This window comes from Centruroides vittatus, unplaced genomic scaffold (assembly GCF_030686945.1).
Source record: "Centruroides vittatus isolate TY-2023 unplaced genomic scaffold, ASM3068694v2 contig_391, whole genome shotgun sequence".
NCBI classification, from domain to species: Eukaryota; Metazoa; Arthropoda; class Arachnida; order Scorpiones; family Buthidae; genus Centruroides; species Centruroides vittatus.
This window is the reverse complement of record NW_027122207.1, coordinates 3,725,110-3,746,720: the sequence shown is the minus strand read 5'-3', so window position 1 is coordinate 3,746,720 and position 21,611 is coordinate 3,725,110. Positions and strand designations below refer to the sequence as shown.

At 27.9% G+C, this 21,611-nt stretch overlaps 1 protein-coding gene across 1 annotated transcript in view; it reads left to right on the top strand.

Annotated features, from left to right (window-relative positions):
* The window catches only part of LOC136975928 (reelin-like), a 203,913-nt gene extending 196,725 nt beyond the window's left edge, over positions 1-7,188 (top strand). The window contains exons 55-57 of the mRNA XM_067271094.1: positions 1,947-2,115; positions 4,146-4,273; positions 6,644-7,188. Of these exons, the coding sequence (XP_067127195.1) occupies positions 1,947-2,115; positions 4,146-4,273; positions 6,644-6,701 (355 nt within the window). The 3' untranslated portion in view covers positions 6,702-7,188. The remainder of the gene's footprint in view (positions 1-1,946; positions 2,116-4,145; positions 4,274-6,643) is intronic.
* The last annotated feature ends 14,423 nt before the right edge of the window (positions 7,189-21,611 follow it).

Sequence of the window (21,611 nt, the reverse complement as noted above, 5' to 3'; positions counted from 1 at the left end):
ATAAATCATATACTGATCAAATTTATTTATCAATTTTATCAATATAACTTGAATTTATAAATTTAAATTCAAGTTATTAGTCAAGAACAATATCAAGTTAGAACTGAACAGGAATAGAGAGAGAGGAAGGAATGAGAAATAAATGATACAATGCTGATAATGTGTGCTTTTGTTACACATGTTTATGCACTTGTAAGTACTGAATGCATTTTAGCAAATTTTAAATTGTTACTAAAAGAACATTTTACATATATCACCCCAAAAAAAATTAAAATTTTGTGACTTAGTACATCTGGAATGAGATATCCAAATTTAAAATATCTGTTATGTTATTTGCCTTTAATTAAAACTATTATGCTATTAATAGGGACAATTACTTTGTTGTTATAAATAGAAAAATTTTAACAGAACTTTTTATAAAAGAAATACTATCCCAACTTTTAGAAATTGAATGCAAACTTATTTTTCTAAATTTTTATTTCACATAGGAAAAAATTATCAGAATTTCATCTTTCCAAGGACATGTTTTCTTTTTAAAATTTTAAATTAAACAGCTGAATTTTGAAATTTGCCAAAATATTCTAGATTTTCCTTTTGATAATAATTTAACATTACAATAACAGCTGATAACTATCTTAACAATTAGAAATATTAATAATCCAAAAACTTATTGTTTTATTTATTTTATTTTTAATTAACATCAATTACAGGCAAGGCAGCAAGCTGCCAGATAGTGGACTACCCCCAACAGGACAAAACAAAGACCCAAATAAAAAAAAAAACAATAAAATATGCAAAGATATACATACAGTATAATTAAATTACAAAGATACAAAGATATTTAAGAATTTAATCCAAAATACAATAAAGCATTAAAAATACAAAGCAAGTATATAAAAAATGAAAGAAAAAATTTTTTGAAATGGTAAAAGTATAAAAATTTAAAAGTTTGAACATATAAAAGTTTTTTAAAAGAGTTATAATTAAAATAAAGAAAGTTTTCAACATCAATGACAAACCTATCAACCCATAAAAAAAATTGAATAAAATATAGTGGGATAGTTTCAGAAAACGTGATATTTTGAGCACGTCTATTAAATGGTGAAGGGCAAATGGAAATGTATTTAGAGGAAATTAAACCAGTAAAATATTGGAAAAAACATAACCTGGAAAAGTAAACAATATCCCTCTCAAGAAAAGGCCAGAGCAAATAACATTTTTACTTGTTGGCTACATAAACTAAAGTGAAATTCAGAATATAATAATCATGGGATATTTTTAATGAAATAAATTAAAAATAATAGACATCTAATTCAGGAAGATTTGAATGAAACTTGATAATCGCTTTTAAGAAGTATCACTGATCACTCATTAGGAGATATTTTTACTGATATTTACTGGTATCAAAGTGTTTATCTTTAATTTCTTGATTTATCAGTTCCTTCTATATCTGAAGTTTTTTTAAAACTTGTTTTTATATATTTATACAATTCCTCAAATTTTATTTAGTTTATATTAAACTAAATAATATTTGACGAATTGTATAGAGGTTTTTAAATAATAAAAGAGTATTCAAATCATCAAATATTATTTATTCAAAAATATTTATCATTGTGCGTTATTTTAGTGGAAAAAACAAACAATTAATTTTGAAACATATTTAATTTAATTCATAATTAACTCAGCTTTTCGTAACTTTTGGGTTAAAACATTGGACAGAAAACAGGTTCTATCTTTCCATTTTTCTTGTGTTGTCTGTTATAAATAAAATATTAAAATGCATTCTGTTTTAATCACAAAATATGCTAATCCTAATACAAAAGAAAAAATTTACATTGTAAAATTAAAAATATTTTTTTTCAAATAAACTCATTTGAGATTGATTATAATTTAAAATAATAACATTTAAACTTGCATAAAAATTAATGATAATTTTTATTTTACAGTAAAATAATGTTTGTTATTCGAATTGGAACTCCTGAAGGTTCTGCATCGTGTCATATCAATTCACAAACTCAACAACTAAGTGATAAATCAGTTTTATTTCAGTACACCGTGAATAATGGTATAACATGGGAATTAATTGCAATCCATTCACCTCAAGATTTTTTGACGGTAATGATTTATATAAATTTTTAAAATAATATTTATAAAATTAAACGGGAGTTTCAGAAAAAAGACTGCTACGATCTTTTTGGCATGTGTCCAGAGCTGTTGAGAGGGATGAAAGCTGGAAATTTCTCTCAGCTCTTCCCCTCAGTCCGGAGAAAACTTAAAAACTCGTAGTGGTTCCTATCCAATAAATTAATTTTATTTTTACTGCGAAAAAAAGAAAATCTTCAAAACTTTTTTTTATTAATAAAAACATTCTACGTATTTCATTTGTTCAAAAAAGGGCTAAAGGTGCCAGCTCTCTCTCCTGGATCCATACAAGCTCTTGAACAGTGGTACATTATCCTATGGGTAAAAAGGGCAATTGCCTGGGGTCCCAAATCAATTTTTTATAAGAAAATATTTCTCTCAAAACATTTCCTCGAAGAAAAATGTCACTGTACATAAGGCTTTCTAATTCAAATTTGCCTGGGCCCCATGAAGCTACTGCCCTCGAAGGCTCTACATCTATCTTACAAGATCGATAAATAGGTTGACCATAATTTTTTATACCAAAACGGGACGGGAGCCACAAGTGATAAATACATACATAACTTATTATAATTTCGTCGAGAAATATAGACGAGTTTTACTAATAATTTCTTAGTATATTATTTAATACAATACTAAGGAGTTCGCCCTCCCTGGTCGCCTACGGCGGACAAGTATGGGGAACAAGTGGAAGAATCGGGCTGTCTACTGCGACCCGACTTCCCGCTCCCTTCTTCCCAGTGAATACTATTCATAACAAAAATTTCAATAATATATAGATATATAAAATTATACAATTCCAAGTGAAGACTCCGTAATGTAAACTGAGTTAGGATGCATTTCGAAATGCAATTAATTCACACTCAAATCAATTAGAAAAACAGAGTTTTTATTCAAATTATATAAAAACATTTTCAGATTTTCATCATCAAGATCGAACTTGGAACAACCTTCACATTCCAAGACAAGAAAACGTGTTATTTTTGAAAAAATCGTGATGTTCGACCAATTCAATGTCCCACAGAAAAACGTTACAATTCCATGGTTCCACAATTCACTTCGCTGGCTCAAATCCCACAATTCTTCCTTGCTTGGCTCAATCTTCTGCTCGCTTAGCTTACTTGTTCAAAACTTTCGATTCTCGGTGACGGAAAAAGGTGTCGTGACGATTTTAAGTACAGTATTATAATATTATATATATATATATATATATATAGAATAGATTATATCAAATTTAATGGTTAGATTGATGGAGAAAGTTTCCTAGAGTCAAACCAAGCGTATTTTTCAAATGAATTTATTTTGTTTCAGTTCTGGTCACACGCAATTTTATCGTAAAACTTATCGCATTGTAAGTTGTAGTTTTGCTTTCTTAATTAGCATTGCTTTTATGGCTTCAATATTTAATTTCGACTTCTCTTTATTTTCACTCATGAATTTCCTTGATCAACTCTTTCTACAGAAGCTATTGTTCCTGAAAAACAAAGAACTAATTTTATCAAATTATTAATATCTTGAAACTCAAGATTCTTTTCGTGCATTTCATTAAATGTTTTGACCCATCTGATTTTTTCATTCGATTTTTCAAGTGTTTGGTTATTATTGTCTTTATTAGCGCCCATTGATTGAATTGTCGAATTTCTTGTATGCGTTTGTGTAATATGTTCCTTAAATTCGTTGAAACTCTTCTCTATGCTGTATTTCGTTCCATTTCTTCCTCGATAGTATCCATTCGAATTTATGACAAATATCGATGCAGAATAAACACTTTTTAACAAATCACGAGTTCGGAATACAACATATAAATGTGTTTAATATACAAAACGATGGGACGCCCGGGTTCGAATATGAAACTGTACTGTTCCTTTGGTATGGTCAGCCTATCAATAAAGTTTAATTCTATTAGTATAATTTAATCCAAATATTTACTTTATTACGTTATTTTAATTATATTGAAAGATACTAGAGTAAAATATATTTTCTGTGTATAAACACAATTTCAGCCCAGAAGAGTTGTTTATGAAATACCTAACGAAGCAAAAGTGTATGGAGTTAAATTTCGATGGTGGCAACCTTTTCACGACGGTCCGGGTCACGACCAGTGGGCTTTAGATAACGTAGAAATTATTGCGTAAGTTATAATTTTATTTTTATTATATGTAATATCACGTATTTAAAAATCTTTAAATCCTTTTGGAATCTAGTAGGCTAACCTCTATATTCGTTTGTATATTCGTAAACATAGCTGGCTGGCATGAACAAGTTTAAAAGCTATTAAGTCGTTCTGAAGTAAAGTACGAAAGGAATTGAGTTTCCGAAATCAGCCACTAAATCAGATACCATTCCTTCTATTTTTTCTATTTTGAAACACGCTAAATAAACTCTAGATGTGAAGATAAATCTCGCTCAGCTTAATTTGCAGTCGTTGAAAACAACAAATGCTATCCTAGTAATAACTTCTTATAATTTTCGTTTCATAATATTTCGTGAAAAAATGCTATTTATCTCCTTTAAATTCTAATCTCAACAACACATGGCGTGAAAAAAACCCGTTATGCACTAGTGTTTACAGGATTTAAGAGTTTAAAAAACTATTCGACTACCATTTTCATGGCATCGTTATAGCACTACTAATAATTTCTTTATATTGGATTTTACAGGCGTACTTAATTTCTTGCGTGTTAGTTGATATAATAAATTGCAAAGTATTTGGCTTGTAAGGTTAGAATGAAAATTGCGTGATAGTTAGCAACTGTGCACTAGCTTACTTGCATTTTGCACTTCTCGTTTTTTATTGACTTTATACATTTAAAAAAACACACATTAGAAGCTGAAATATCTTAAAAGGTGAATTATGATAAAAAAGAGAATTATACTAAGTTATTAAAAACAAGAAATTTTAATTCTTTAACATAAATGATAGTTAAATTGAAGAATATTAAAATCTAAATTTAATAGTCTCGAACTCATTCTTGTTAGTTTTTTACTTTACCAGTGCAAAGAGAAAGTAAATGATCATCTCCAAACAGTTTTCGTTCATAAGCTTGAAACGAAATGAAGTTTACACAATAATAATATCACTGCAAAAATTTTATTCTAATTTTTCTCCTATTTTCAACGATTAAAAAAGGTTATTTGACCCCAAAATCGGTCGTCATCGGATTATTAAATTTATTATTATTGATTTAATTAAAGGTATTATCATTTAAGAATTATTGGACTAAGAATGAATCCTGGGATATATTTTATATAAATAGATGTAGTAGTAATAAACTTGTGGAAAGTTAACCAAATTCCTATTCAAAAAATGATTACCACTAACAATTTTCGCACTTATGAGTTGATAATTGAAAGACAAAATTTTATATATTTGTGGCAAATAAGGGTTAAATTGAAGAACGGAAACCTAAATTATCTATTAATATATATTACTAATTATATAATTTTTAAATACATCTTAATGAAATAAATTTGATATTATAATTGTAAGAATGCTAATAATTGATGTTAATGTTATTTAACTGGATGTGTCATTAAGTACAAACTTGATGAAGTGTTTTGTTTGTTTTTTTTTTGCATTCATATGACATACTTTCCATGGTTGTTCTTCATCTAAGACTATAAAAATTGTTTAGTCATTGTTGTACTTCTGGAACAAGAACTGAATATGTTATTGTTAGCGAGAATGTCAATTTGATGGAATTAAATAAGAATTTTAAAATAATAATTGTAAAAAATGAAGTAATTTTAAAGTGAAAAAGATATGTTTTGCTGAACAAAAAAACATAAAAATAATCTGAATATAATACTTTTAAAATGTACATCCCTGGAAAAAGAAAAGTAAATTTTAAAAATATTTTAATCATACAGTTTGTACAGTTTAAAATTTCAAGTTAAAGATTTAAAAGATATTAAATTTTATAAATAAATATTCTGACAATTCATTCAAATTATATTCAGTATTAAATTGGTTTAAATTATTCTTTTAGAATCTTGTGAAATTAAAAAGCAATTCTACTTTAAATTGTATATTAAAAAAACGAAAAAAGATTATGATACATACTTATCAACTTAATAGTATATTTTTATGGTGTGATAAAAATACCATATTTTATTATATTTTTACCAAACTATACCATACAATTATTTAGAGATAATTTTGGAGAAAATAAAATAAATATTAATGAGATCTTGAATTTAAGTATGTAATATAAAAAAATTTTGGAATACCAGTTCGGACAATGGGAGGCAGTTCTATATAAGTCGTGAAAAAACCATGTTAAATCCCAGCAGGTAAGAATACTGACAATATCGTCAAAGAAAGTAATTAGGGTGAATTCAAAGCTGCATTGGGTGTAGGAGGTAATAGCATGCTGAATAAGTGTTCATGGTTATCTAGTCCTTGGATGACAGAATTTTGCTTTTAAATCGTGAGTAATGCACAGAAAAGCGAGATTGTCGTGGAGATGGACAATGAACGAATCGTGTTTTTCATCCACAGGTTGGCCCAGCAAGATGGGAAACGTTATCGTCTCGGCGGAAGAAGACACTTCAAGTGATAAACAATGATTTATTAGCAAGTCCTCGGAAATGAAGACTGCCTTTCAGTTACTGTAAAAGTATTATATACAGTAAAATAATTATTAATTTAATGTTACGAATTATCATTAATTATATATGTAAACTTTAATATTTTATCATTCTAGATTTTGTTTTTTTGTATTCTATCTATACAGACATTATGAACATTTAAATAGATATGTGTATTTAATAATCGTATATTACATATATCTAAACGCATCTCTTTATTTCTGTATTCGAAAACAATATATTTTTAGTACAATGTAACAAATTGATGATAATGTTTGACCGAGTTGTCCTAAATTCAGCTTCTGATCAAGGTCATACGTATCTATAATGCAGGTTAGTTAGGCAACTAGTCAAAAAGTTCTCCAAATTTGATACAATTCATGTAATCACATTTTGTAACATATTGACGATTTTTACTGTAAATCATTTATGAATTAAAACTTTCAATATAACTTTGTTTTTATTAAATCATTATCTAAACACAAGAATTTAGAGACAGTTTAAATTGCTTGGAAAGTGCAGATTTGAATTGAGTCGTAAAGTTTCCTTTCCAACTGTAATACCATTCAGAGTTTATTGATATATTCAGAGCATATCGATATTCCCCACGTCGTTTTAAATTTCCGAAAACGGTTGGTAAACCAAGGATGGGTAATCCATTTCGCTTACAGTCGTGCCAAGCTTCTTACGGCCTGAGAATTTAACAAATGTCTAACGACTTAATGGCGAAGTAAAAATATCTCAATAATTTTCCACATCGTTATCGATCAGAAAACAGTTTTTCTGCCTTAATTTTTGACCGATTTTTTCGAATTCCACAACGCTATCGCTACAGGTAACCCTGAAAAGGAGAATACATTAAGAACACAATAATAGGATAAAATATAAAAGCTGGGTTAGAATTTAAATCTCCTTGAACCGATTTGGAAAGAAACTATGTCGTGTATCGAACTGTTAGCGTCAAGATGACCATGAGCAACCCTTTAAGTTCCACACCATTGAATAATTTAGAATTTGAGGTCGTAATCGTCTAATAGTATACTAAAAATGCCTCACGTGTTTTATGATAATTTCATTTCTAAATTACATCGTTGTCAATAAACAATAAGTAAACAAAAAAGGAATATTTTGTAATTGACTGCCTTGAAACTCGAATAATTGTTACTGTCAGCCTTAAAATTAACTCAAGAGTTAACGGTGAGATATGAGAATCGTATCGTTATTATCGGTTATAATATTTTTTAAGTGCCTTTTAGAGTTGCTGAGCGAGTTGCAAACCTTCTTAAAAAGAATTATTTTTCCGAATTTTATTATGATAATAACAGCGTAATAAAATGCGAAGGTTACAGGTACAAACACGCAGTGTGTCCAACCAAAATATGAAAAATAAATTGAATAATTGCTGTACGAACACTTAAATTTGTGAAGATGTTAAATTATTTTAAATTAAAATTCATTATGGGAATATAAATAGTAATTGAAAATTAATTCTATTTAATTAGAGAAGACTTTTTGAGTATGCTTGTAGAAAACGAAATTAAAATAGTCAAGTTATCAATAAATCTGTATAAAATAAAAGAACTGGTAATTGAGGTCATCAGTTGTTGACACTTTTGGTTATATTTTGTTTTAATAAGCTACAGACATGTTACGAATTACTAACACATATTAGGTAGGCCTATTTATGATGTCATTTCTTACTCAAATTGTAGATTTATCTATTTTTTCAAGGAAAAATATTTTATGTAAGCGCAGCGGTGCACCCAGAGAGGACCGAGGGGCTCTGGCACCCTCCAAAGGAAAAGGGAAATAATCGACTAGAAAATTTTGCAAAAATCTTTTCCTAATTAAAATTCTTTTTTTGTATTTTTACTGTCGTGTCTCCTATTTCTATATTACTAATAAATTAACGGTCACATAAAGTGGAAATTTTATTGAATTCACATTAAAAAGCTTTTTATCCGTTCAACTCTGCACCCCAAGATTAAATTCTGAGTGCGCACCCACTGTGTATATGCCATGATCTCGTGAGAGTATTTCACTTCACACGAATTCCAAAATCCTATTAACATCGATGACAGATATTTTCAAAATTTCAGATGTTCAAGAATCCTAATAAGAGAACGGCCATGGGCGTCGGCAGAAAATTTTCCATGAAGGGACAAATCTTGGAGACAGATAGATAATAATAAATCAATTGATGTAATTAAGTTTTTGGATTTTTTTCACAAGTAGATTATAGAATACAGTATTGCACGAAAGCGTCCTATGGTCGAGGGTGTAAGGTTACGGCCTTCATTACAACAAGTAGTTATCCACTTTACGTTCACTTTAAAACGTATACGCTTATTGGGTAACTTTTAACTCTAATTCTTGATCCTTGGTTGTGAATACGAACTTTAGTGACCTACGATATAATGACGTTTACAATTAGGAAGATATCTTTTCATATTATTACTGAATAGTTATAATTGTGGTAATATACATGAAATATATTTGATCATCTCTTTGTTCCCTGCATCACGTATTTAATGTGAAATACGTGATGCAGGAACAAAGTAAACTTAATTTATTATTATAAAACATTAATAAAAATACGATACATTTTGCAAAATATTTCAAGATCATTTAAAGTTATTAATTCCCAATGTTTCTAGATTATAAAAGTACTAAAATTTAGGCTATATCATAAACTGATGATTTTTCTGTATTTTGAATGTAAACTTCGGGAAATTAAACATTTATATATTTTTAATTTACAATTACATCCTATTATTTATAATTTGCAATCACTTGTTAATAATTTTAAGAGAGAATATTCACATAATTCATATGATTTCATTAAAATCAAAAGAGAACATTTATTTACTGCTGGAATTCGCACTTACTGATGTAGAAAGTAATTTCTGTTAGTTGACTAACTATCAATTACTAATTCATGTAACCACTTTATTTATCTTTTCTATGAATCAATAAGTATGACAATTGCATGCATTTGGTTAATTAAATTTTGTTTAAACGATAAAATTTGTAAATATTGCATATATATAAAGTTTCGACTTTTATACCAATTAATTAAGTACGAGAAATAGTATTTATTATAAAGAAAATTAAAAGTTATGCAAAAGTTTTGATATTAGTAATTTATGGGTCTAAAATTTTGTATTAGAATTATTACTAAAAGTTGTCAAGATATGAATAACCTTACAGAACGATTATAAAATAACTAAGCATGAATAAGCTGTAAAAAGTGAGAAAAAAATCCAAAGGGGAATGAAATGTGGACTTTTTTTTGACTGTCCTTGGTAAAGGTGAAAGATACAAGTTAGGATAATGTGGAGGTAAGACATACTTGAGATTTACATAAATGACAGCTTTGAAATGGCATTAAGAAGAGTGATAAATGGACTTTTGCTTTGGTTTTATATCGATTAAAATCACTAAGCTTTTTTTTAAGGTTCTATTCTGTTTATCTACGAGTTTAGGTCAATAAAATGTCGCAAAAGCTGAACAACTGTAAATAAACCCGATCCTTTTATAAAATTTAGGATCCTCAATGAACCATTTGCGAAATTTTTGTTAATATTTTTATGTTTAATCAACTTAAAAAGATATTAAATTATTATTTTTATAACGCAAATTATAAAACGTATTTTAATTATAAGTGTTGGAACTATATGTTTTGGTCTGTTTATTTTATTATTTTTTTTTAATTTGATAAAATTCAAGAATAAACATTTAATAATTATTATATATAATCGTTAAATAAAAAATCATCGTGTAATAAGCGTGTAACATAATTTCTCAAATTAAATTAATAAAGAAAAATTAAATCAAAATTATTTCCAATATTTTAATGCGGAAACATTATATTACTATATATAATTCATTTACTATTTAAATAAAAACTAAGTTAATAAACTTAATTATGTTAATTAATGAATTAATTACATCTTATTTTATTATTGGAAGAATTATCATACAATATGTGAACTTTCTATCATTCAGAATGCAACTAAAAGTTTCGAAATCGTTTTATGTTTTTGTTAAGTAATTTTATAATCAAAATAAGTTTAATAAGTTTACTCTTATTAAAAATATCTTAATTTCTCCTCACACCATTTGATTTCTTCTATTAAGATTTATGTAAATGTTACAGATTGAAAGAAAGAAATGTGTTGCAAGAAAATAATCTATTGTTTATTTATGGCATTAATGTTAAAAGTCATGCTATAGCTTCTGATGTACTAAAGAGTTCCGCACTATGTTGCTAATAAGTCTGCCATAGAAAATTATACTAATCGGCAATATAAATAGTTTTTCACTGATTTTATTAACAAATCAATTGAAGAAAACTATGTTTTTGTCTCGGGAAAGATTTTGCCAAAATATTTTTTTCCTTTTCCCTATTCAATAATCTATAAATATGATTTATATTTTTTTCCTATTAATATCATATAATTTATATTTCGAGGAAAAATTAAACAACGAATTATGATGATACTTATCCAATTGTTTTTATTGATTAACGATTATCTCATCATTATCCCCAATTATTGTATAATTTACATAAATAATCCGATTTAACCATCAGTAATCGAGGAAACATTCTTCGCAAGAAGGAAAACAATCCGCTGCATTTTGTTTAATCTATAATCATAATAATAATAAAATTTAAATTAAATTATCTTAAAAAACTTCCCAAAATCAATTAGATTAATCAAATTATTTGAGAAAATGTCTTATTTTTAGGAAATTTTAAATCAGTTTTCTTAAAATCCGGTTTGATCTAGAATAGTTTTATTATGTTAATAATTTTGCATATTTCTGTAGGTGTTAATCACCCGTAATGGTAAGGTGTATGCTTACGTTCTGAACATAGACAAAACAACAAAAAGATAAGAAAAGAAAAAGAAAAAAAAAAAGATAAACTGCCATTTGTCTGGACAATATCCTTGCATAGTTTCGCTCAATGCGTGATCCGGCCGCTAGAAAATCTTTCTCATGGACATCGGCTCCACCTCTAACATTTTATGTGCGAATTCCACATTCGGAGATTTTAATTATTAATATTCGATAATCCTTACGGCTACCTTGACATAATAAGAAGAACGATCTAATTCATACGTGAGAGAAAATCAAAGCTACTGTGGAACGATTCCGTTATTTCGCAGCGAATGCTATCAGAATGGAAAGTGCGCTTTCATAATCGTCATCAAATCTCTATTGTGTGATTGATTAAAAAAAACCAAAAAAAAGAAAAATAATGAAGCCAAATGATGAAACAAACTTAAATAAGTTCAAGTTCCTAGAGTTAACGTTTGCGTAATTACGTGGTCAATGCGCGAAATATATACTCGTGTCTGTTATAATTCGTTTAATATCTAGGTTAAGTTTTTAAAATTAAAATCGTATAATTTTTCTTCAACAAAGAAAATTTCAGGAAAAATTTAATTCGAAGAAAAGGAATTTTCTATTTTCTAAATAGAACTATTAGATATTTCTTTTTGTTTTGTAAATAAAAAATATTATTATTTATATCCTGTTAACTTGTGTAATTCTTTCTTTATTTTTTTAAAAACCTTTATGGTTCTTCCTGATTTTTGCAAACCAGTTGTCTGGATAAAGAATTTTAATTATTAAAATATTTACAAGTTTTTTGCAAACAGAAAAAGCAACTAGAATTACTAGATTTTTTCAGAAAAGTATTTTTTTTTAACCCGGATAAGAATAAAATAAATCTATCAATGGAATAATATAAATGTGATCGTCATTTTAGAAAGTGTAAATATTTGTTAAAATTTATATTTTGTGGCCGGTTCTATCCTGTTGTGAATTCGTAGAATTATCAAATAAATAATTCATATATTCTTACATAGAACTCTTCTGACCGCTTGAAGAAATCATCAGAAGTGTTAATTAGCGAAACGAACTTTAACCTTTATTGATTTATACGGTTTAAATTATGTAAATATTCATACTCTTGCTAAATTTCATTATTTTGTATACTAGTAAAATAGTTCAAGTTACGACATAAGCCCATTATATAACGATAAGGTCTATAACAATGTTAAGCTGTTTATAATTAATATTTTCTATGGAGAGTTGTACTTTTTAATTTACAATATCTGGCGTAATGTCTGGATTAGGTCAAGGTAGAAATCGATGATGAATACGTTCTTCAAATAATGTAATAAAATGTTTCTCTGTTTAATATGTATATAGAGAGAACTGGATTTATAGCTAAACCTTGCATTTATTTTACAAAACTTCAATGTGTTGAGTTATAGTTAAATAGATCTTTTATTCTGAATAATAATGTTGTTTTAAAAGATTAATTTTCAAATTTTTACTCGCCTTTTACTGAAAACAGAGGTTAATTTATTCCTATTTTCGTAGCATAATTGAAAACGTATACAGAAAACAATTAGGCTACGTAGTTTTGCCACGTTTTTACTCGAATAATTTAAGGGGAAAAAAATTTAATATGCGGAAATTTATTCTTCTTTTAACATTAAACATCCGGGCCAATATCGATTTTATGGTGAAAGACTTTTTGTGTCGCTATTTTATTGTAAACCATTTAACGGCATGAATGTATTTTTGTTTTTTTTGGGGGGTGTCTTAAGGAAGCGACGAATGCTCATAACCGCGACTATTAAAATTGATTATGTTTAAAAAATAAAATAAATCACCTAGAAATTCATTAAGAATGAATCATATTCGTTTATACTTTACTAAATCAAGTTTTTCCCTCCTCCCCCTCCTTAATTTGTGTGTTCATCTTGACCGAAAGAACACGGGTCCTAGTGAAAGACTAGTGAAAATCTGTGTCAAGCACAATCGTTTGTCGGAATTTAACTGGAGCGGCAACAATGACACCCGGACAATTTGCTCGTGCGAGTGATCGAACCGTGACAATCAACTATTTTTTTTTTAAATTTAAAAAACAAAAATGATTTTCGAAGGTTGATACTCCGGGCTAAATGTTTGCATACAATATAATTATTGGTTTCGATTTTTGTAGTTTTTAAACAAACAATAACAAATTTGCATTTTATGAAGTAAAAATAAAACTGTTACCTTGTAGTTTGTATCTTGTAGTTAGTTTTTACGTTTTTAATTTCTGCTATTTTGTAATTAACAAGACCTATATAACGAGTAAATATACGTAAATATTACGCAGTTTCGGAAGTGATAATTTATGTAATTTCCAGTGGAGAAACTATAATTAAAAAGTCATCGTCCGTCATTTCTGATGTTTTCGAAAGACGAAAAATGAGAATTTTTCCGGTCGATGACTTATTTTCTCCTAGATTATTGACCAAATAATTATAATAGTTTTTATACGAATATAGACGAAAAAAGAATCTACTTAATTATAGTATATATCTATTTCTTTTCCAATTATTGGATATTTCTATAGACTTTAACATGAAGTATGTTTATTTACTTACTTATTTTTTTAAAATTTTGTCTTCGTAAAAAGATAGACCTATATACGTGCTTATATAGGATATATTATTAGCTCAAAATATTCGAATGAATATTTGTATAAGGCGATGTATTTTTGTTATTTAATTATTCTCGAATTACTGAAGTTGATTGACAGGGAAAAACGAGTCGAAAAAAGCGTACATGTATTTTTTTTTTTTTTATACGTAAGATTAAAAACCTTCTATTCTGAATGATTTAAATTCGTTTTCTCGTATAAGAATGGAGTAGAAAAAGAATGGATATCGCGCATTTAAAATATTAGGTCTATTAAAGTTATTCTAATGCCACTTTCGAACTAATAAAGTTCTTCACGAAAAAAAGCGTGACACGTAGAGCTTAGCACTATAGAGTAGAGTAACATTTGTAATTTTCAACACCAGCTAATGAGATCGGATTTGGGAAAAAAATATTGCCTAATGACTGAAACGAATGCAATTTTTCTGTAGTTGTTGAGGGAAAGATAAAGAAAAAAAATATTTTTGTTAACGAGATTTCATCCGTATCTGTTGACGTCCAAGTACCAAAAAGTGCGCTCCAGTCTAACTACATCAGATAATAGTTAATTAAGATAACAACGTCGATGGAAACAACAATTAACCGAATCATCGGGTGATGGAAATCGGAAAATATAAAAGCAAACGATAAGTCAATTATTCCTTTCGTTGGTTTTTTTAAACGTCCGAAAGGATGAACTATTTATCTTTAAAATAATACACATCTTTACATAAGTTAATTTATTTTAATAATTTTATCGGCATTTACAATTTTCGAACGTCGTGATATCGAGCACGAATCACATGATAAATTGTCTTATCGTCACGAATACTTTACTTTATCATTGTTATTTGTAGAATACATTCGATGGAAAATAGATTTATCAGATGAAACACGGCGCAAACTTTTAACTCAATTTATCATCAGGTAAAAGTTTAAACGGTTCCACTGTTGCTTCAAAATTTATATAAAAGAAAGAATATGGGAATTAGAACAGATCTATATCATTTCCATATCGTTAAGAACGATTTTAAACATTTATTTTTCAACCCAATTCTTTTAGAACATCGTTAATTTATCAGAACTTTAATGGGTTAAATAGTTTCAGAAAACGTGAGATATATTGTACTTTGGATTTTTCTATATTTTAGAAAGTTTCTCCTTTTTCATTAGCAACAATTACTTGAGATGTTGTCGCGCTTATTGTTTTGCCGCCGAAGGAATGAGGCCAGCTCGATCAACTAACGTGATTTATCTATTTATGTTTTGCAACAAAATATATAAAAAGTCCGGAAGTCTTTGTTCCGATGATAATTTAATGTTAATTTCCTTTCTTTTACACTCCGAATTAATAAGGATTCGTAGTGATATTTTACCACACGTAATTAATTTCTATTGTATGAAGAAAATAATATACTACTCGCGCACGTGAATCATACAAGAACAATGTAGTAATTTTATTGTTTTTCATACGTACTACACTTTCAATGTTTTATAGCTTCGGAACAAACTTCAATTGATTTTAAAAAACTAAATTCTTAATTGTCTACTGCATTGATAAAAAAGAATTTTTTAAATTTCTTAATAATGCATTTAGCTTTTATTTAAAATAATTACATTATGTAATTATTAACTTAAAATAATAATTAATTATAGAGACAGTGTCTACAATATTTGCTAAAAGTAGTCAACAAATTTAAATCCGTGAATTTTACTGTAGTAGAGAGATGGACCTTACGAAAATATCTTAAGCTTTGAATAAATCCATCTTCAATTAAAAAACAAAGAAGTGTAATCTTTCGATGAGTTATTAAGCAAATTGTGGCATATTCATAAGCTATTCTTCGTGCTTAATCAAATAGCTATTGCTTTAAAAATTTTATCTTTAATAATTAGAGTTGTTAAATGGGCCTACATACGGACGCATGAAAATCCACAACTATTTAACAGCATAAATATTATTTCTAAAACAAAGCTAGCTTAACAGTTTTTTCTTTCAATCACCTTCGTGGATATTGGTTGCAGTAATCATCGACCACGAATTAATAATCTTGACTAGTCAAGTGTGAAATACCGTGTATCTTATAACCTTTCTAGAATACACTTTACCGACCATATTCTAGAATTTAATCTATTGGCATTCATTTGGAAAAGTTAGTCATGCAGTTTTGCCGAATGATCACCGACAATAGTCTTGTATTTTTCTGCCGTCATCCTCAACAGAAAAGTCAAAAGCATTATCAGAAATTGAAAGTTTTAATTGTATTATATACAAGGATGTCGGTTACTATTTTTCTGTTCGAGAGCAGTTCCCTAGCCTTTTTATTCTTTTTCTGCGCGGGTCGTATAGGACAACAAATTTCACGGGTCATATCAAAAAGAAAAACAGCAAAAAATAAATAAATAAATGACATATTTCGTGCTTTAAAATATCGAAACAGTCGTCTAATTTTATACAAACGTTTTAAAGAAAAATCGGTTTAATTTTGAAGAATAATATTAAAATTTTCCGCCTATTGCATATGTTCTTCCAGACTTTTATACATTTTCACCTATAAACATACAATTTATATACTCGTTTGTATGTAGAAAAACAAATTTATAAGCGTGTTTATTATTTTTTTACCATGCTTAATCGAGTTCGTAGAAATTGTATATACAATGTAATAAAAACAAAACAACAGTTATTATCAATATCCTGACTTATTTTGCATAGCACTTAAAAATATTTCCGTATCATAGAAACATTTAAAAATTTACTGTGATTTTGACAATAGAAATACTACAAATACTGTTTTAGAACATCTTCCTTTGTCTTCAAATTGAAAAGTAGAAAGAAAAGTAGCAAAAAAAAAAAAAAAAATGCAATAAAATTTTAAAAACCGTTTCGTCAGTGATCTTGCATTTTATCGCATTTTATCGCAAAGCTCGCTATACTGAGGTTCGGTTTTTCAGATTTTATCTCATTGTTATTTCAGTAAGAATTTTTTCCGGTTTTCCTCCGAAAAGCATACATTTTTCAACGTATATTGAAGATTTCTTTAAGTGTCTTCAAGTGTCTATAACTTGCAAAGATTTTTTTTTAACTTCGCACACTTCAATCTCTCGTTTGCTAAGTTTATTTTACAAATTATACAAAACAGTCGATGTTCACCGTTAATTTTCTGGCATCAAAATCTATATTTTAAAAATTATTTTTAAAAACCCCTTTTATACGAATCCATTTGATACATTTAAAAGTTATCATCGTCATCTGATGGATACGCGTTTTAATTTATCGTCATTTCAAAACTCGAATATTTTGGAAAAAAATTTTTTTTAGAAAATCGAACGCTACGAGAATCGAATTTGCGAAATATTTCGTAAAAAAAGAATAATAAAATAGAGTATGATGAAAAAATGAATTGCACATCGTGATATAACAGTTGCGATTCTAACGTGTTATGCAACTCGTAATCGTGTCGCAATCGCAAAAATATCTATCTTGTTAACAAATAAGTGCATGCGATTTTATCTTTATGTGAAGATCGGCTATTTTTATTGTTGACAATTTTCTCGCTTAAATAAATATTATTATTAATAAATACATACAAAAAAATATGCAGAATTTTTTCCTTATTGAAACCAATTTTATACAATTCGATTAAATTTTTTATTTGCCTATCAAAAATTGTAGTTTAACTACGGTTGCTAAAGAAAACTTAAATTTAAAATAGTTAAATGTCACACGAAATGACGAGACGGTTATTATTAGCATAGTCAGTGTCGTTGATGTTAGCTAATCGATGCTGACATTACTGGTTTATACAAAATTCATAGATCTGAATTTATTATTTGGCATCATTTTTAAAAATATTTTAAACAGAGTGAGTTCGAGGCCCCATATTTGGGACTTCCTATATAGACAAATTAATCCACTTATCCTAGGCGATAGGACTAATGTTTTAACGAAGTTTTTCTACTTTAAATATCGTAGGCAAATTAAGGGGATGGCAGAGACGTAAAATTATTTAAATTTTTCATCTCTTTTGCAGATAAGATTATTATTTTTAAGAATAAACTTTTTAAGAAAATTGTCTTTTAAATGTTGCGCCTTGTTGCAATATGCGAAATGAACAGCATTCGGGCGCATTATGATAGGAAAGTGTCCTCTATATGACTAATTTAAAAAAAAAAAACAACTTTATAAATACTTCAGGCTTAGTAAACACTAGTGTTGTTGTGTTGTGTTCCAAAGACACTTGGCAAGTTTATAAATACTGTATAACTGGATTACCATTTTTTCCAGATTAGATCTTTCGAACTCGACACTCCGCTAATTAGATAAACATTGATGTACTCAGTGGTTTAGTTTATCCATAAGACAAAAAGTATTATTGGATAAACTTAGATTCCCGATTTCGTCAATGTTTAGTTAATTAGCGCGATGTTGAGTTTCGAACATTTAATTTGATGTAAACATACGACTCCACAAAATCTTCGATTTTTTTTTTCCAATATCTCTAATCAGTAATCAAGATTTTATCTGGATGCCTTCAATAATTATGCTGTGGTCGATGATGTCCAGGAAATTCGATAACTAATTGCATAGAAGAAGAATGCGAACCTTCAAATATTTAATGCGATTACAAATCAGCAAATGTTGTCGATAATAAAATCAAAACTGAATAAAGTTTAAACAAAATTTTATTTCAACTTTAAATTCCGTTTAAAAAAACAACTCCACGAGGATTTGCAGAATTTTATTTTTATAAATTTCTTAGGAAAATACCACGTTGGATGACAAATCATATTCCTTGCATTTTTCTAACGTTAGCTAATCAATTTAAAGGAAATTTCTAGCTCATTGACATTTCAAAATTTCGAACGATCTATATAAATACTCGAGAATCGAAATTTTTAAAATAATTTTATTCGTATATTTTTGTAAAAGTATTTAGAATATATGATAATTTTATTCACTACAATTAATAAATATTTAGAGACATTGTAGAAGTGGTTGTTAATACTTTAACGAATACAGTATATCTAAATAATTTATCGAAAATAATGTATTTTAATAAAATAAAACTTTATTAAAGTACATTATACCAATTACAATACCGATATACGGCAGGAAGATATTAAGAGGATGAATTTTGTTACAGTTTTAGCACTGTGAAGATCGGATATTCGCTTTATTTACTCGTCTAAGACATGCTAAACCGACCGTTAAACTAATTTTGTTATTATTTCCTTGGGTGATTAAAAATTACCTTATAAAAGAATATTCCGAAGATTAAAATTCTAGTGCGGTTGTCCAGTTTTTGTCGATTTTACTCCTTTGCTGACAGCTTCACTGCCAGTCAATGCTGGGCGTGAAGACTCTTCAAGGTTATAAGCTGTTTTCATCCGGAAAATTCTAATTTAAAATTTAAATATATTTTGATATGAAGTTTTTGGATTTTTTAAAACTAAATATTAATCACGCAATAACTTATTAATTAAGGAAAAACGATCTGATTAAAAAGAATTCAAAATTAGAAATTGTAACATCAGGTTTATATATATATTTTTTTTTAAATACAAAATTTAAATTTGCATTCTGGAGGATGATAAAATAGTAATTAATATGTGTTTGAATAATTTTCGTGAATTTTCTTGGCGAATGAGATAAATACAGTCTGACAGGGAGGGGAACGAGGGGCATTACAAGAGGAATTCCTTGTTAGATATCGACAATTTAAATGTAACTTATCCTTAACTAATGATTACCAAATCGAAAAAATTACATCTATATTAATGAAGTTGAAATGTAGGCCGAAATGACATTTCTGCCAATGAAAAAACCTTTTTTATTTTTTATATTTTGTTTATACAAGAGTCGAAAAAGCTAAGCTGTAAGAATGTGAAACGCTTGGTACTGTTTAAAGTTTATCGTTGCCATTATAGCGAAGATGGTGTGATCTATTATTTCGGTCACGATACCTAATCATTTACGAAGCCAACCAGTTTCGTTCTACTTAAACCTGTTAATGATCTTCGGGATAACCTTCTTCGAAAATCCCTTAAATACTGTATCAATTTATAATTTTATATATTTTTGTATATATTAAATAATTTATACATTTTTTTCAATATTAGCAATATTAAATGTTGCAATTAACATGACTTCTTACGAAGAAATTAATTGCGTCAATTAATAGTTTCAAAAACATCATATTTAATAATACAACTACAAAAAAAGGATCCATTTGTAAGGATAGTCCTACCAGATTGATCAGTTTTTGCATCATAAAACATCATTCTATAAATTAAAATTTAGCAGTTTATTTTATTAATTCTTATTAAATCCAATAGAAAAATCGAGTCTTACCCTCAGTTCGTTGACTCAACGTCCAAAATAAAATGAAATTAAGGAAGACTCGTTCGACATTAGCCATCTGCCTACAAAACGCAATCTGTCACAAATAAAGATGTATTTATAAGGATAAAGATAATCGTATATCTTAAGACATTTGCTACAGAAAATTTTCCGCGCATAAATTTGTTAGCTTAGATAGCTTTTTCATGCAGGCTTTATGATAATTCTTCTCTGTTTAACCTATATACGTATAACTTAAATATTTATAAATACGTGGAGGTATAGCTTAAACCGCGTATGGTATACGGCATCTTCGAAATGAATCAAACCAACGACCGCTGATCTTCCCACAGAAAACACGGATAGCTTTCACTCTTATAATACCCTAATAAAATAACAAAAAAATAATAATAGCAATTTCACAAATTACATTATATATAGAAGCGAATTATTGTTTTGATTCTGTGAGAAAATATAGGCTAAAGACGGAGAAACGATGCTGCTATTTACCCTCATTTCAACACTTGACATTATACAGAATATCATTCAGGTCAAAGGTCGGACTGGTTTTCTTTTATTGTTACGACCTCCCGAGAACGAAGATAACTTACAAATGTCCATCTAACGTAGAAAGTTGACGTGACTCTGCCTCACACCGCTAAAGTCACGCGTTGGTATAATCTAGAACAGAAATTTTGCCTACTACACTACTTAAGAATAAGAAATTTGAGAAGAAAGAACATTTGAATTGTGTCATTCTTATATATTAATTTCGTATTTAATTATATAATTAAATAAAAGACACCTTTAAAGATAGTCCTACATTAATTGATTATAAAAAAAAACTTGTATCTTTCATGAAATAAATTAATGTAATTAATACATATAGGTATAGGTTAATTGTTAATTTTTTAAAAACTCATTTTAATGTAGTGATATAAAATAAAAAACCCCTTTAAAATAGTTTATTATTCAATTAATAATTTAGATATCCGTTTAAGGTGTTTCGTTCGATCAACATCTATAGAAAGTGAGAACATGTTCC